The 18,762-nt window shown below is 44.3% G+C and overlaps 1 protein-coding gene across 2 annotated transcripts in view; it reads left to right on the top strand.

The window, feature by feature from the left end:
* The window catches only part of STK31 (serine/threonine kinase 31), a 5,081,810-nt gene that overhangs the window by 4,859,860 nt on the left and 203,188 nt on the right, over nucleotides 1-18,762 (top strand). For both annotated transcript variants that reach the window (XM_044067546.1, XM_044067545.1), the window contains one exon: nucleotides 6,188-6,253. In XM_044067546.1, the coding sequence (XP_043923481.1) occupies nucleotides 6,188-6,253 (66 nt within the window). The remainder of the gene's footprint in view (nucleotides 1-6,187; nucleotides 6,254-18,762) is intronic.

Consider the following 18,762-nt stretch of genomic DNA (forward strand, 5'->3'; position numbering starts at 1 on the left):
GCTATCGAAGTTGTAGTCCACTTGGCCTTGGTTCCAAGGGTTTGGTGTCAGCATCAAGGGGTTTTCGTGCCTTCCCTTCGGAGCTTCAGCACTTAGCAGCTCAGCACCGACCCCCCCCCCCCTGTCGGTGCAGATGAGGTCAGGTATTTTGGCTCCATTGGCATCAAGCAGCTCAGCGCAAGCTCTCACACAGTACCAATCTCCTGCTCTCCATTGGCGTTTGATGTGGTGGAGAGGGTCCTCTCTACCTAGATGTTGAGATCCCTGATGCCTCTCCCTCCAGATCCTTTTCTGTTCCAGCTGGACTCTGAACCCGATATCTCCAGTCCTCCACTTCAAGGACAGCCTGCTCCTACCTTCCAGATTTCTCTCCCTGTGGAACCCCAGGCTTCTGGTTCCTCCATGGAATCTGCACCCGAGGGGATCCACTGGAAGCATGCGTGCAAGAGGAGGCATATTTACTCCACCCCTGAGTCTGTTATTGAAGACTCTGACTGTGGGGGAAGGTGAGGGCTCCCCCTGATCTCCACCTGATGATGTCTCATCATGGATATTTTGGGTCAGAAAGGCGGATGGTATGTCCAAAAGCCCAGTCTGGAAGAGTCAGTGTTCCTGGAGAAGATTAGCCAGGCCCATCTACTTCCTGGGTGACCCTCCCCCCCCCTTGCGGACCCTTTGGTAGACCTCATTGCCTGCAGGGCTTAGAAGGAGGCGGACACGGTGCAACAAGTACCCAAGCCCTGACACGGTCTTTAACCCCCCCATAAGACAGGATTTTTTGGCAGAAATGTGTCCCTGTCGAGGCCTTGGTGGTTGCAGCTGCCACAAAAAAGGAGCTTGCCCAGGGGAGCTCCTCTGTCCTTCTGCCTGACAGGGAGTCCAGAGCGATAGACTGGGGAAGCATGTTTATATGTCAGCAACCTTCTCTCTGAGGGTGCTGAATTACATGGCACATGTTACTAGATCACTCACCGAGGAGCTTTCTCTGCCTACCCCAGAGTACATATTGGTAGAGGAGAATCAGATATTCTCCTCTAGACTCGCCACTCTTAAAACCATTTCTAACACCTCTGGGAGGCTCCTCTCCTATGCCATGGAAAGTGCATCTAGAGCTGCTGGTTCAGGCATCGCTACTAGGTGTCATGCGGCTTTGCGATTTCTCTGAGCCCTTCAAGGCATTCTTCACGAACGCCCCCTTCAGTGGATTTACCCCTTTTTGTTCCATCTGTGAAGGATACTTTAGCCCAGTGCGAGAAGGACGGTAAGACCCTGTCTGCTGCCAGAATCCGCTTTTGTACTCCTCAGCGTTCCTACTTCAGGTATAAAAAGAGGTAGTAAGAAGCTGTGGTTCTGAAAGTCCAGGGCTTTCCATCGAGATGCACCGGCAGTCTCGTCTCCCAGAGGCAGATTGGAGAATGATTCATTTAATACCACCCTAGGGGCCAGGAGGGCTTTGAGGGAACAAGGGTCTCGCCACTCTCATCTGGATAGGACCTTCCAGCATCCTTGAAGTTTTATTTGGCTGTCCTACCCAGGAGGTAGTCTGGGGTCGCTTTTGTCTGCACCCATCAACCTGGGAAGCCATCACGTCAGATCAATGGGTGCTGAGTCTAATACCCAGGGGCTGTCAGATACCCTTTCTTCATACACCAAAGGCCCGAAACATTCTCCCGGATGTTCCACCCACTCACAGAGAGGCAGCTGAACTTGAAATTTCCAAGCTACTCAACAAGCGAGTCATCCAACATGTCTCCACAGAACTATTTGGGTCAGGCGTCTACTCAATGTTCTTTTTGGTGCCCAAAAAGATGGGGGGGGGGGACATAGACCAATCTTGGATCTCACCCACTTGAACAGATTTGTCGCCAAGACAAAGTTCCGGATGGTTACAATTCAGTCTGCCCTTCCCTACCTTCAGAAGGACTAATGGATGTGCTCGGTGGACCTCCAGGAATTGTACTACCACATAAAGATGGACAAGCATCACAGAAGGTTCCTACGCTTCTGGTCAGGAGTCAGGCATTATCAGTTCGGGGTACTCCCATTTGGCCACATCCCAGCCCCCCAGGGTGTTCACCGAAGTGGTAGCAATACTCGCAGCGGATCTCAGGCTACAAGGGGATACAGGTCTTCCCCTCCCTGGATAACTGGCTTCTAGCTGCACCCAGCAAGCATCAGCCTTTTCAGGTCAGGGACCAGTTCCTTCAGTTAGCCTCGACCTTGAGCATAAGAATTAACTTTCCCAAATTGAAATTGGAGCATCTCTGTTCCGTGGAATTCATCGGAGTGCTGTTGAATACTCCTCTCTGCAAGGTCTCTCTCACCAGTGACAGGATTCAGTCTCTTCAGTTCCAGGTGTGTGTTCTTTTGGAAATGCCTCTGGTTTCAGCAGCTCAAATCCTTCAAGCTCTGGGATCTATGGCAGCAACTGTTATTTTACCCTTGGCAAGACTACACATGCAGGTTCTCCAGTGGACCCTATCAGTACAGTGGTCGCTTGTAGACCAGCCCCTGTCTCATCCCATTCCACTGTCCAGAACCTGCGGGTCCTCCCTTCTCTGGTGGTAAAACACACAGAATTTAGCAGAAGGTCGATCCTTTGTGGCATCTGCTCTTGTGGCCACAGTCACCACGGACGCCTCCCGACTCGGTTGAGGGGAGCATTGGTTGGGACGGACAGTTCAAGAGACATGGTCAGTGTTGGAGACAAATTTACACATCAGCATTCTGGAGATGAGGGCAGTGCTTCTGGCATTGCAGGCACTGCATTCATTTCTCCCCCGAGAAACAATTGTGATACAGACAGACAACATGGCAGTGGTCTGGTATATCAACAAAGAGGGAAGAACCAGATCTTACTCCCTCTGTAGAGAGGCCATGAGATTGTGGGAATGTGCGATTTCCTCATGCAGCCTTCTTATTGCAATGCACATTCTGGTGAGTTCCAACATCCTAGCGGACAAACTCAGTAGGGCCATTTTGTTTCCTCACGACTGGTCTCTGAAACAGTCAGTGGCGGACATGATCTTCCAAAATTGGGGTCAACCGAGCTCCAATCTCTTTGGCTCACCTCCTAACGCGAAGTGCAGTGAGGCTTTTGCCCTGATCCCCTCAGAGGAGGGATTCCCAGAGATGCTGTAGTCCATGCTTGGCCCCGCGGTCCGCTGTATGCTTAACCTCCCCTTCCTCTTATGGTGAAATTTCTTTAGAAGACACAATGGTCGACGTGCCGCGTGATCCTCATTGCCCCCTTCTGGCCTTGTCAGGTAAGGTTTCTTCTCCTTTGGTCTCACAGTGTCAGTCCTGCTTGGATTCTGGATTGATGTCCGAATCTGATTTCCAATCCGGACGGCAATTATCATTAGGATCTGGAGAGCCTGAATCTCACAGCTTGACTTCTGCATTTCCAGTGATTGCTAGAGTTTCCAGGTTTTCACCTCTTGTGAAGCATATATTGCTTTCTGCTCACAAGTCATCCACCAGTAAGATTTACGGTAGTAAATGGAAGAGGTTTTCCATTTTGGCATCCCACAATTCATTGGATCCTTTTACTGCCTCTATTTCTGTGGTTTTAGACTTTCTGGATTGTATCTTCAACCAAAGTGCCAGTTTCTCTGCAATTAAAGTCCAACTAGCTGCCATATCCCATTATTGTGTCGGACTAAAGGATTCTTCTTTGGCTGCTTCTAGATTGTGCAAGGCCTTTTTGAAAAGAAAATTTCTTTTACAGCCTCCAGTTAAGGACCTGGTCCCTCCATGAGACCTAACCTTTGTACTTCAAGTGCTGGTGTCATCTCCCTTTGAACCCCCTGCAAAAGTGGATCTACAGTTTCTGTCATGGAAAACAGCTCTATTGGTAGCTCTTAATTCATCTAAGTGGGTTTCTGAATTACAAGTGCTTTGCATTCAACCCTCGTACCTTATTTTTCACAAAGATTGTGTTTCTCTTAGGCTGAATCCTTCCTTCATGCCCAAGGTCACTTCAGAGAAGACTATTAATCAGGTCATTCATCTTCCTGTGTTCTTTCCAGAGTTTCAAAACAAAGGGGAATATCAGTTACACATGCTTGATGTATATAAGGAGCTCAGTTTGTATCTAGATAGAACCAAATCTTTCAGGAAGTCCAATCAGCTATTTATATCATATTCTAAGTCCAGATTGGGATCACCTGTTTCCAAGGTTAACATTGCCAACTGGATTGCGAAATGTGTTACTTTTATTTATGACAAGCATGGTGTCCCTCTTTCTTCTGCAGTGAAGGCACATTCTACCAGTGCTGTGTCTACTTCATCAGCCTTTTCCTCCAGAGTACCAGTTGATGAGAGATGCGCTGCAGCTACATGGGCTAGGTTTCACACCTTTATATCCCATTACAAATTGGATATTTAATCTAGGCGCAGAGCTTCCTTTGGTTCTGCCATGCTCTGAAGCAACCTTCCTTAGGGCCACCCAGGGCTCAAGTAGCTGAGGACTCTGTCCCACAGGTTGAAGATCAAATGAAGGCAACAATGTCAGATAAAGAAATTATATACTCACCATAATGTTCCATCTGCATTGTTGTTCTTCATTTGTCTTCAACCTTCCCTCCCTCCTTCCCCCTTTCCATGAGTACTTGGCCTGGCAGAGGAGGCCTTCTGCTCTCTCTCTAAGCCTCCTCTTTTGGGGGTTGTTGACTGACTGTTGCCGTGTTTTTTCTATGGATTTGGGTCAGTAACTTGTTTATCAGGCAAACTCAATCTGAGGTAGTCAGGCAGAGAGGGGCATTATGGGTAGGGGAGGAGCTTAGTTTCGGCAATGTAGCTTGGATATGGGATGGCCCGGCACTGATGTCGGTGCGTAACCCACAGATTGAAGACAAATGAAGAACAGCAATGCAGATAGAATGTTATGGTGAGTACATAACGTTTTTTTATATTTAAGTTGACTGTTCCAAATTGATGTATTTAGAATATTTGTAACGCAGGGGATGCATGAGAAGGGGGTAGAGTGGTGCATAGGACAGTTAGAAAAAGAAAGATAAAAAGTGTTATTTAAGAGGGAGTGAAAAGGGATGCATTGATTCAAGTGCAGGAGGGGCAAGTTGTTAGTGGTGTAATGACTTGAGCAGAGGAGGGCAAAAAGTTAGTGATAAGCAATCAGAAGTTTGTGCTTTCACAGTACTTTAAAGATTTTCCCCGAAAGACTGTTTTATTGCTGTCACTGCGACTTCAGCTAGATGGTTGTCTGAATTACAGGTCCTAATGTCTCCACAGTCTCTCCTGATTTTCCACAAGGCCAGAACAAGTCTTGGAACCAATCCTAATGTATGTCAAAGGTCATTTTCAAGTTTACTTAACTCAAACCAATCATGAATGCAGAAACAGAGAAGAAAGAGTCGTGTATATGTTGGTTGTCCATAGTCAGTTGAGATTTTACTTGGGCATAACTAAAGATTTTAGGAAACCTAACTTTTTGTCTCCTTTGATGGGGAAAAAGAAAGGCTGCATTGATGATGTATTATGTAGAACTACTAAGATGGTTCATCCGCAAGCTTGACCTTAAGAGAGAGGGAAGTATATTTGAGGCATTGAGAGAGTGAGTTTGAGCTTGGGAGAGATTAAAGATACCAGAATTGCATGCCACCTGCAGTGTCCAGCCCTACCATTTAACTGGACTGACATAAATCATGAACAGCTAACATAATAGTAAATACACAACTTTCATTAGTTTGCAGTGTTTCTGGTAGAAGGCAGTGAATTGTGTCCATGGACTACCTTGATTTACAGGAGCATTTGTTTGTTCTGTCTCCCATGTTTATGAAAATAGACTGATTTGTTTTTTCTATCCCTTACCTCAGTGTAGCTTAGTACTGTTTATGTATTCTTTTTGTGTGGCCACTGAGTGGTATTGCTCTGATGCTGTTGCGCTGCCTTAGAGAAGGGCTAACTGTCCCAAAAGTGTTTGTCTAACCCATGACTGTGATTTAAAGTTGTCCTTTTAAAGTGGTCATTAGCTCTGCTGATGCACCATGGTTCTTTACTACGCAGTAAGCATTCACATTATTTAGTATTTATCAAAAGCCCATTATTAGAAATTTGGCTGTGAATTTATTTCATAGTAAAATACTCATTTGTATGCTTTGCACGTAATAATATTAAGTTTCATTGTTTTACTGATGAGAATTTCACTTTTGCCTATTTTATGTAGCTCCTCCTTCCAAACCATGACTTTATTATCCAGTCTGATGGACTTCCAGAGATAGGAGCAGTTATGGTATGCTGACTTTTGTTTTACTGTATTAAAATGTAGTTTCTGTGCAGTCTGTATATAAAACTATGATTGCTGAACTTTAAAAAGAAAGAAAGCAAGGCATTAGAGGTTGCTGTACTTCTAAGAGGTGGTTTCAGGGAAATCTCATTTAAATATCTGATATGTAAAACTTAGCAGTAGCATTGTTTTAAGATAAGAGTTCCTCAGTGGTAATTTTATTTTATTTAAAAAATGTGTGTGCATGTTTACCTTTCTATCACATATTTAGTCTTCTCAGAATTATAATTTTTGTATTTTAAAATATCACTATTTTTCATTATTTTAGTTGCATAAGCATATTCACATTTAAACATATTTTTGATGCTTTTACTCAGTTTAGTAAACAAACTGATCCTTTTGACCATTTTAGCCACTGCCCAGCAGGCTAAAGTGCAGCATTTGCATGGACTGCTTGTCTCCACAGTAGGGCTGTAGATATCTGACCGCACCCATGGGGGACCTCCCCTTCCCTTGTGACAAAGTATCTGGTTGTCCCTCCTAAACATGAGGACTTTCCATTGCACAGCCAGGAGCAGAGACTTCTCACAAATCTGTCTATTGGGAAAAATGGTTTAGCCCTCTGGTATGCTGTAATTTTTGGTGCTTTGCAAGGAATTTTAATATACTGTATAACTTTCCCTTTTCACAGCCTGTTGTGCATTCTGCCATAGTAGGGTATATGCTGCCAAGCATTACCTCATGCATGCTTCTGTACATGTTCTACCATACTTAATGTGTTAATATTACTTGGCAATTTCATGCATGTTATTGGACCCTATACACCTAGTTCATCCTACTTGACCTCAGCCAGGAGTTGCTGTAATAGTGGATTGGGCTGCCTCCTAGTGGACTGGGCTGCCTCTTCTTTCCTAGGATATGCAAGCTTGCCTACTGCTTGCTCCAACGCCCCCCCCCCCCCACTATATTTTCCAGCATCTGAATCTGAAACTGATTGTGTTGCCTAGGCCCTAGTGGGGCTTCATCCCTGTGTGCCTTGACGCAAGCATACAAATGGACTGTTTAGTCGGTCTAAGTTCATTCTTATAATCACTTCACACTCCGGCATTGTCCATTTAGTCCTGTAGAGATTTTTACAGAAGTTATTTCTGCTAATGAAACATCTTGGAAAATATTTTTCCTACATCCTCTCCATTTCATTACTGGTGTACATTTCCTTTCTACAATCTTGCAAAGTCCAAGGTCAGAGTAACATATTCATCATATTCCTTTATTTTGCACAGGTAAGATATAGACCAGCATGTGTATGTACATAATATATATATATATATATATATATATATATATATATATATATATATATATATATATATACATATACATAGATCAGCAGCATCCTCTAAAAACCTCATGTTTATTAAAGTGTACACTATTGCAGATTTTCATTTTGTGCTTTTATTGCACATTCCTGTGAATTTCATTTTTTTCTTTTTAGGGGTCACAACTGCAATCTCTTGTCTAACATGTTTCACCATTCAAAACTGATGGGGTATTTTGACTCACAATAGAATTGCAGTCATACAACTATAAATATTTATGACCCTGTGTGCTAGTTTCCACACAAAATCTAATATTTTCTCCCTTTAGAACTGTAGCACTACTTTCGGATTTAATCTTAACATTAAGGGGTGTACTCTCTGCAGTCCATACATTGTATGGACTGCAGAGAGTACAGTCCATACATTGTATTATTGTTCACCAGTCAGCAAGAAATATGCAAATGTACTTCCAAGATGATTGTTGCATTATTTCTTGCAAATGGGATATTCTGCCAGGGGTAGCCAAGAACCATGGATAAAGGACCTCAAAAAATGACAGATGTGCTGTCCTATCTCGCCTTTGTTCTTACTAGGTTGGGTTCGGATCTGATCCCTCTGATCCGACTCGGCCTTATACACCAGCTTGAGGTCTTTCACTAGTTTGTGGCTATCCCCTATCCCATCATGCATTAGGAGAGCTCCCCCGATCTCATTTGCCACTAAAGCAGATTGGGTGCTCTTCTCACTGGCTTTGGCTAAGTACAATTTATTTAAATATTTTTTTGAAAGATAGTGTTTTCTCTCTACTGTATCTTTAATAGTGTGTTCTTTCTGTTAATAACTGCTTCGTTTTACTGCTAGTCCTTTTGCTGCTTTTGTGTTTAACTGTTGTTGGCAGCCATTTTTCCGCAAGGCCTACTTCCCCTGTTCCGGTCTGAAATTGAATTTAAACAGCCCATTTTAGCAAGAGGGTTTTTTCTTTTTCTGATTCTTACAAGTAGTTTGTTTGAATTAGAGAACTACCTAGACCCATTTAAGTTAGGAGGTCTTCCTTCCACAGGGCATAGCCTGTTTAAGTTAGAGGGCTACACCATCCTCTGTCTTCTATTAAAGCTAGGTATAGTTATTTCTTATTAGTCATTTCTAGTGTTGTAGTTGTTTAAAAAACATTTTTTTTTCCTTTTGCATATATTTTTATTTTGATTGTTGGCTGTTTTCCTTCTCTTTCCTGATCAGCACTACTATGTATTCTAAGGATTCTAAGGACCCAAAACCTTCTGGGTTTAAAAAGTGTGAAAAATGTGGACAGAAAATTTCCCTTACAGACAGGCATGCAGTTTGTGTATAGTGTTTAGGAGCTGTTCACCTCCAAGAGTCCTGTGCAATTTTCTTTTCCTTCAGCCACAGGGCTTTATTGGAGCATAAAAATAAGCTGATTTTAAGGGGGATTTTGAAAACCCCCTTCGCTGAAGCGATTCAAGGAGGTCAGGGTCCTTCAAAATCTGATCGGTCACCTTTTCCAAAGTCCGACAGGTCTAGCACTCCATCGGAGCCATCCAAAAAAGTGCCTAAAATATCCTCTATGGATCCAAAGGTTGTCAGTTCCGAGAAGCTTCCTCTTCGGCCCCACCAGTCTCGGAGCCAGTCCCCTGAATTGGAACCGGTATCTCTAACTCTGAGGTCACCATTACTTCAGCCTTCTAAATCTCCTGCCCCCTTGACTTGATCTTCCAGGAGCCTGTCTGATGATGACATGGATTGGGTGGTGCAGAGAATCTTGTGTACACCGGCATTTGCCAAACTGTTATTGGATCCGACCGAACCCTCCCCTTCTGTACCAGTTCCTCCTCAGAGCCAGCCTTGAATTTCGGTGCCGGAATGTCCGGAACTGATCTTTGTGAAATTGTCGGATACAAGTATTGCTCTGACATCCTCAGTTCCATCGGAACTGGAGGAGTCTAGTTGCCGATGCTGTCTGGTCGGGTCCAGGGAGGGGAGTCAGATCGGGCAGTTGTCAGATCCAGACTTTCCTCTCAGGGCATCATCTTGCGTGAACTCAACTCCTACATCAGCCTTGGAGCCTTCCGCCTTAGTCTCGAGGATTCCCTCCGGTTCCTCGGATCAGGGGTGGGGAGGCCTTTGACGTGATGAGGAGAGTGCTGTCTCCACAGGCAGCTCCACTCTCAGGTCTGAATATTCACCCCCAAAGGCACCAGTGTCTGTCTCTCTATCCCTGCATCCACAGGGATGCGAGATCCTAAGCCTCAGGATGCCCCCTCTCTTCTGAAACCTCTCCAGATTACCCCTCCAAAGAGGTCCCTCGGAAGAGATTATGCAAGAAGCATTTAGACTCCCCAGAGGAATCCATCACATTGGATACAGACCTTGATGATGCCAAAGGATCCCCACAGTCACCTCCTGACAATGCTCGTTTGGAGGCATTTGGAAATAATTAAACGGAGAGATAGCTGGAAGTCCATCAATACTTCAGCAAAGGAGTCTGTGTACCCTGAAGGCTTTTGGATCTCACCCTTCCTCCACTTGGGTATCTCCGCCTTTCGACGAACGTATGGAGTTAGTTCTTGAAAGGTGTGGGAGTGTCTGGATTCTGTGGAACCAATTCCTCGGAGGCCAAATAAATTCATTAACTCCCCATTGGACAAGACTTTGCTAACCAAAGGAGTTTCGGTAGATGCTATGGTGGTGGCAGCAACCACCAAAAAGGAACTTTCCAAGACATGTTGTTCTGTCCATCCATCGAACAAGGAGTCTCACGTGATGGACAGCTATGGAAAGCCCATTTTTTCTTCAGCAGCCTTTGCTCTTAGATCACTGAATTACCTGACTAACTTCACAAGGTTACAGAGAGATCTCCTGAAAGAGCTAGACGATGCTCTCCAAAGTTCAGTAGCTGAAGGTGCAGCAGAAAAAGTTTTCTCTCAGCTCTCTACCTTAAATTATGTGGTAAACTCCTCCATGAGGCTGATTTCTTATGCAACAGATGGAGCAAGCAGAGTAGCGGGTTCAGGAATTTCCTTAAGGAAACATTCCTGGATGGGCTTGTGTGACTTTGCAGAACCCTTTAAATCTTCCTTTGTGAGCGCCTTGTTTGATGTCTCATCTTTGTTTGGGCGTAAAGTCAAGGACACACTAACCAGGTGTGAACAGGAAGGAAAGACTCTGTCTGCTGTAGGAGTCCATTTTTCCCTACCTACCAGACATTACCCCAAAGGTCAGAAAGGTAGTGGGGAAATGTGGTTTTGAAAATCGCAGAGAGCTTTCCAGGGCACACGTGGTGATTCTACCCCAGGGGCAGAGGGGGAATCTACTAATGGAAGACACCAACCATGCTGCAAAATGGGTCCGCAAACTGAGGACAACCGGGATTCTTCCTTTGGTAAGCCCCTTCAGTGCTCCTGAAAGGAGGCCCACCTGTCCATCTCTGGAGGCAGTCGGGGGACACTTATCTTTGTACCCAATAGCTTGGCTGACTATAACAAAAGACAAGTGGGTAGAAAGCATCATATTCAGAGGTTATTTCATACCCTTTTCCCTCCACCTCCCAAATATAAAAAAGATCCCGGAGGTACCACCCAGTCAGAGAGAACAGGCAACTCTAGAGATTCAAAGGTTGCTAAACAAAAGAGTCATCCAGACAGTCTTTGCAGACCAAATAGGATCTGGAACTTACTCAAGGTTCTTTTTAGTTCCAAAAGAAACAGGACTGGCGACCAATTCTGGATTTCAGCAGCCTAAACAAATCTGTAAAAAAAATCCATGTTCCAGATGGTAACACGGCAGTCAGTACTCCCATTCTTGGGAAATGACAATTGGATGTGCTCGATAGACCTCCAGGATGCATACTACCACATAAAAGTGGACAGGCAATCCAGAAGACACCTGTGCTTTCGGCTGAGAGCCAGCCATTATCAGTTTCTGGCTCTGCCCTTTGGCTTCACTACAGCCCCCAGAGTGTTCACCAAATGTATGGCAGTAGTCGCGGCTCACTTGAGACATCTAGGATTCTGAGTGTTTCCATACCTAGACAACTGGCTCCTAACTTCCACCACCAAGTATCTACTAATAAAAGCAAGAGATACTCCACCTTGCATCTCTGCTGTCAATTAGGGATCACAATAAACTATGAAAAATCTGCCTTGCTGCCATCTCAGAATATTGTTTTTATAGGAGCAGAACTAAATATAGCAAAGAGGATGGCCAAACTCCCACCAGAAAGGCTACAAGCTCTGCAATGTCAAGTTTCAGATAGTCTTTCCAAGAAAAGAGTGCAAGTAAGGATAGTCCTAAAAGTCTTAGGGACCATGGCAGCAGCAATAACCTTCATCCCGTTATCATGTCTGCACATGAGAATTCTCCAGTGGTTACTGTCCACTCAGTGGTCAGTGCAAGAACTACCTATGTCCCACAAGATATTGATAATAGAATCTTGCAAAAAATACCTTAGTTGGTGGCTTTACTCCACTCAGGTGACCCTAGGTCGACCCTTTGTACTTCCCCAACCTTTAGCCACAGTGACCACATATGCTTCTGAGATAGGGTTGGGGGGCATTATCTTGGAAAGACAGTCCAAAGCATTTGGTAGGATCACAAGGCCCATTTGCACATCAATGTCCTAGAGATGAGAGTGGTGCTTCTAGCATTCCAAGCATTCTAGGACTCTCTTCTGCTGGGAACTATTGCAATACAGACGGCAACATGTCAGTGGTATGGTACATAAACAAACAAGGAGTAACCAGATCTTACCCTCTTTGCCAGGAGGCCCTGAGAGTATGGGAGTGGGCGACGTCCTCCCTGCGCTTTCTGATAGCAATGCACATCCCAGGGAAATCCCACGTGATAGCAGACAGACTCAGCCGAGCGAATCTGATGCCTCATGAGTGGTCCCTAAAACAGGAAATAGCGGAAAAGATTTTCCACAAATGGGGCTAGCCTTGCTACGACCTTTTTGCCACATCCATGAATGCCAAATGCAGGAGCTGCTTTCCTCTTATCCCCCCTCCGGGGGAGTCACCAAGGGGCACACTTGTAGACGATTGGCCCTTGGGTCTCCTCTATACCTTTCCTCCCTTTCCATTGATACCCAAAGTTCTTCAGAAAGCCAGTTGTTTGGGAAGGGACTTGATACTCATCGCCCCTAACTAGCCTCGTCAATTCCGGTTCTCCTTCCTGTGGCCTCGTCTTCAGGAGGACCCTTGGACTTTGGACCCAATTCTGGACCTTCTGATTCATGCATCAGGAATCCTCCATCCCTCTCTTCAATCCGTCAAGTTGACAGCCGATTCCAAACATAGCCAAGCTCCCTAACCTGTCTTCTTCAGTAAAACAAGTCCTTATTTCTTCTCATAAGGCTTCATCGAGAAAGATATATACAAGCAAATGGAAAAGATTTTCTTCATGGGCTTCAGAAAATCACATTGATCCCTTTTCTGCCCCAGTAGCTTCTAGTCTAGAATTTGTGGCAAATCCATTCAACAAAGGGGCAGCCGCACTACTATTGGAGTTCAGTTAGCGGCGATATCCAGTTTCCATTTAGGTGAATCAAGCCTCAATATTCTGTCACGCAGACGATGCAAAGCCTTTCTTAAAGGTACCTTTTTACTAAGACCACCTATTAGAGACCCTCCAATACCATGGGACTTAAATTTTGTCTTATCCCGTTTAGTTTTTTCCCTCGGTTGAGCCAGCATCATCATGCAACCTCAATTTTTTGTCATGGAAAACTATTCTTTTGATTGCTATTACTTCTGCTAAAATGGTGTCAGAGCTCCAAGCCTTGTCAATAGAACCCCCCTACATGAGTTTCTGCAGAGACAGAGTATCTTTACGAAAAAACCCTCCTTATCCAAAGTATGTTCAGACTCTAATTTGAACCAATCCATAGAACTACCAGTATTTTTTCCCTAACTATGAGAATAAGGCAGAAAACATGCTGCGCCAGCTAGATGTACATAGACAACTATGCTTTTAGTTACATAGGATGAAGGACTACAGAAAATCTGACCAACTATTTCTTTCCTTTTCAGATTCAAAGAAAGGTGCTCCAGTCTCTAAAGTGACACACTCAAAATGGTTCTCAGACTGTATAACCTTTGTTTACAAATCTAAAAACAAAGATCTTTCCTATAAAATAAAAGGTCATTCTACAAGGGCAATTGCAACCTCTTCCACCTTTAAGGCTAGACTGCCCATTGATACCATTTGTGCTGCAAAAACATGGGCAAGACTATTACTCATTACAAAGTTGATGTGGCCTCCAGGACAGAGCCTCCTTTGGTTTCATAGTTCTGAAGAATATTCTCCCTTGAGCCACCCAAGAAAGATGGTGCTAGGGACACTGCCCCAACCTAGTAAGAATGAAGGCGAGATAGGGCAACATCACATAAAGAAGTTATGTACTCACCATAACGTTCCATGTGTGTCATCCATCTCGCCTTCATTCTTACATCCCACCCTCCTTCCCCCAGCCTTTTTCTCCTGGAAGACTGAGTTTATACAATTGGCTACTAGTGTTTTCTGACCTTCTTGATGGCTCTATTAATTATTAAGCTAATTTTAGTTTTGGAATTCTCTTGTATGGCTGCATACAAGATCTGGGGAGTTCTCCTAATGCATGATGGGATAGGGGATAGCCACGAGCTAGTGAAAGACCTCATGCTGGTATAAAAGGCTGAGTCAGATCCGAGGGATTGGATCCGAACCCAACCTAGTAATAATGAAGGCAAGATGGACAACACACATGCAACATATTATGGTGAGTACATAACTTCTTTTTCTAGGCACTAAGCAGGCACAGTAGACAAAGCTGTCCCCTGTCAACCATATAAGGTAACATAGAGTTTATTACTTTCTTTATTGAATCTACTCAATTTAAGAGGCATAGAGATTATTCTTCTGAAGATAGGGATAATTTTCTTTTCCACAATTCCCTCTTAGAAGAACTTTCTTTTGGGCATAATGTAGTCAAAATGAGGCAACACTTCCAATGAGAGAGTTCTAAACTGTGCAGCATATATATGCTTTACATCGGCTAGAGACTTTCAGGCTTCTGCTATTCCCCCAGTTGTAGAAGCTCTAGTGGATACTTTTGTTTCTGCTGCTCGCCATCCCAATTCTCTGCCTCCTGCTTCTAGAAACCTGATTTTATAAGGTTCTTGATGATCAGAAATCCTTTTATAAGACTACTGCATCTGATCCTTTTGTTATTTCTATTTCTGCAGACATGAATATTAAGATGTTCTTCGTATTTCACTGTTGCAGTCGTTATATTTGGGTTATCTGCTTGCAGGTAGCCCTCAGTCGGCCTGATTAACAAAGTCTTGAGTCCTGCATCAGTTGCTGTCCCTTCTTCCATGACTTCAGGTCGTCAGGGGTATAAAACATGCCGCCAATGCCATTGCATCAGTCTTTCTTGCCGTGCGGTGCCCGAAGCAGAAGCAGTTCGCAAGTGCCAGTCGGCCGACTCCTGAAATTTTCGTTTTCGAGTTTCAGAACCGAAGTCTTCAACTAAAGTTAAGAACCCCGTTGGGGAAACTTTTTCTTGCTCCTTACTGATGTCAGTAAAAGTTAATAAGTGTATTACTTGTGAAAAGCAAATACCTCATAAAGATTTTCATTCGTACTGTATTCCTTGCCTAGGCCCTAACCACGGCTTTAATCAGTGCACTATCTGTCATCGGTATATTTTCGCCTCTAAATATTTCGGTTCTTGGTTTAATTATCCAGATATGTTATCGGTTAGCCATCTGACTACCGGGATTCTGAAAAAATGCAAAGATAAAGACAGAGACAGGTCGCCGAGGTCCAAAACTGCCGACAATGCTTCACCTAAGCCAGTTGCCCGTTTGCCGGTACTCAGTGAAGTGCTTTCACAGCCCCTGATACCCACTACTTCTGATTCGCAGGCCTCTACTGAGACCCATTCAGAGTTCGGTATGCCACGAGATGCTTCAACTATGAAACCTGCGGATGTCTCTACCTTGGATGGGTCGGAGTCGCTGTGCAGGTACTGGCTTCTGAGGGTGTATTCAGGCCTATGGACTTGCATATTAAACCAACGCCTCCTTCTTTACTTAGGCCTAAATCTCGATCCATACCTAAAAAAACTACACCCAGGCCACATGCTCAGGCCTCTATGCCTAAAAAACAAATGATAAGAATGGCTGAAGATCTAATAACTCTATTCAGGGGTAGCCAACCCCCCCCCCCTTCTAAGAGGCCTAGGACTGAAGTTGATTATGAATTTTCTTATCAGGATTCTGTTGTTTCTGATTCTTCTGATGATCTGGATTTGCCCTTATCTACTTGTGAAGATTCTGATGCAGAGGACTCCATTCCCTCTGCTTCCCCGCCTAGGATTTTTCTTTTGGGGAAACCTTACATACTCTAAGGTGGCATTTCCACTGGGAAAGCCAGGATTTTTCTGATTCAAAAAAGAGGTTTAGGGATTTCCTTCTCCTACTTCAACATAGGCTGTTCCTCCTGTAATAGACATTGTTGATTATGCTTTTTCGGAATCTAGTTTGGCCCCTGATTCCCTGCCTCCTGCTCCCAGAAAACCTGACAGATACTACAGGGTCCCTGAGTCCCACAAGTTCCTTTTTAAAAATCTTATTGAAGATCCAGAGACTTTCACAGGGGCCCAAGGGCATTAAGGCTTCTACTGCTAAAAATCCTACCCCTTCTGATAAGAGAGTCCAGGTCGCTGGATAGATGGGGTAAGAAGGTTCACACTTCTGCAACCTTAGCCATTAGGGCTTTAAACTGCCAGTTTCATATGTTAAAGTATCAGCAACATGTTATTGGACTGCTTAAACAGAAAATGATGTTGATTCATAACTGTGGAAAATAAAGAATTACTGGATTTAATGCATTCTGCGGAACAAGTTGGAAAACATATTTTGCAATGTGGTTTTGATTCATTAGAGGCCTCTTGCAGGGCTGCTGTTACTGGGTCTGTGCTCAGAAGGCATGCTTGGCTTAACGAGCAATCTTTGCCTGATCATGTTAAAGCTAAATTGTTGGATGCTCCTTTAAATCAGGACCGCCTGTTTGGCAACAAGGCTGACTAAGTTCTTAAAAAGATGGAAGATGAAGCTAAATCTATGCAAACTGTTAAAGATTTTTTTTACAAGTTCAGCCTCCTAGATTTAGTAGGCACTGGCCCTCTAAGAATTGGTCCTTTCCAGCCCCTTCAAGGTCTTCTCAAGCCAAACCCAGACACAGCAAAAACCCCAAGTTTCAGTCTCAGGGGACGCACAGAACTAAGCAGTGGGGGGCCTCCACTTCCAAATCTGGGAATAATAAGACTTCCCCCTATGGTAAACTGTCTCAATGACTTCCTTTTAAAATTTCCAAGCACTTATCAACTGACTGCCTCTTTGGGGGGAAAAGATTGCTCTTCATGCAAAGAATTGGGAACTCATTATCCAGGACAAATGGGTTTTAAATATAGTGTCCCAGGGATACAGATTTCACTTCTACACGTTGCCAACACCAAGTGTGTGACTGGACCTACCCCCAAATCAGTGGGCAGAGGCCCAAAAACAAGTACTCTCTTAAGCATGGGGGCTTTTCAACTGGTACCAGAAGAGAAAAGGGGACACGGTTTCTACTCAAGATGTTTCCTGGTACCCAGAAAAGGCAATTCATGGCATCCTATCCTGGACCTGTCTACTCTAAACACCTTTTCGGAGATTCCAAAATTCAAGATGCTGACTCTTCACCAGTTACTTCCTATGCTAGGCAAGGATGCCTGGTTGGCAACAATAGATTTAAAAGCAGCATATCTGCACATCCCAATCAGGGAATGTTGCAGAAGATACCTACACTTCAAAGCAGGCTACACGCACTATCAGTTCTCTGCACTGCTCTTTGGCTTATCTTCTGCGCCCAGGGTATTCACAAAGTGCCTAGCTCCAATTATTGCATTTTGCAGGCAAATGTTTGTGTCTATCGGCTTTTCCCGGTTAGGGGTCGCCACAGCAGAACTTCGGTCCGCTAATGATTGGCAGTAGAGTTTTACGTGCTGGCTTGCCGGGCCTAACGCACAACCTTCAACGAAGGAACGCCCATTCACGCATGTCGCCACACAGAAGATGCTCTGAGAATCGAACGGGCAACGTCTAACTGTGAGGCGACAATGCTACCGCAGCACCACCACCGCGCATTTTGCAGGAAAATAAATATTCAAATATACCCATACCTGTCTAATTCAGGCAGAAAGCCAGGACATACTTTTGAATCATCTGGCCTTTGTACAAAGGGTTCTAACTTGTCTGAGGTACACCATAAACAAAAAGAAATCACACCTGGTACCCTGTTAACAAAATTATATTCCTGGGAGCAAGCTTGAATACAACTTCCTAGATGGCTTACCTTACGCCAGAGAAACAAATTGATTTGACAACCTACTTCAAACAAGTGGCCACAAAAACCCTGCTGTCTGCAAGACAAATACTGCAAGCCTTGGGGTTCATGGCCTCCTGCATTCTTCTAATTCCATATGCAAGACTGGTATCTAAAAGCCTATGATGTCAGCATTCTCAAGACCTAGAAACAATGATTCCTATCATAACTTGCATGCACTTAGAGTTCCTTTTTTGGGCAGAGGCCTGCCACCAAAACTAGGGACTACCTTTCACACCACCCCCTGCCACCCAAACCCTAACAACAGATGCATCAGACTATGCATGGGAGGGCTCACCTGGCAGGGAAGTGCATTCAGGGCAAATGGAACCCAAGTCAAATGCACCTGTATATCAATCAAAAAGAAATGTTAGCTGTACAGAATGCTCTGACAGCCTTCAAGGACCACATTCTTCCAGGACAACTAATGGTAAAGATGGACAACACCACTGTTATGTGGTACATAAACAAGCAGGGGGGGGGGGTACACATTCTTACCCTCTCTGCAGACTAGCCATGGCATTGTGGAACACAGCCTTGAGCTACCAAGTGCACCTACAAGTTCAGTTCCTGCCAGGAAAATTAAATACACTAGCAAAAAACTCATGGACCCACATGAGTGGAAACTGGAACCAAGGATTTTCAACATGTTGACAAGCAAATGGGGGAGCCCAGATATAGACCTGTTTGTCTCTCCCCAGAACTACCAGTTAGACAAATTTTGCACAATGGACTCCCCACAAACAAGCCTGGAAACTGGATGCTCTGTCC

This window comes from Protopterus annectens, chromosome 3.part1, assembly GCF_019279795.1.
Source record: "Protopterus annectens isolate FY-2018-M chromosome 3.part1, PAN1.0, whole genome shotgun sequence".
In the NCBI taxonomy this organism is placed as follows: Eukaryota; Metazoa; Chordata; order Ceratodontiformes; family Protopteridae; genus Protopterus; species Protopterus annectens.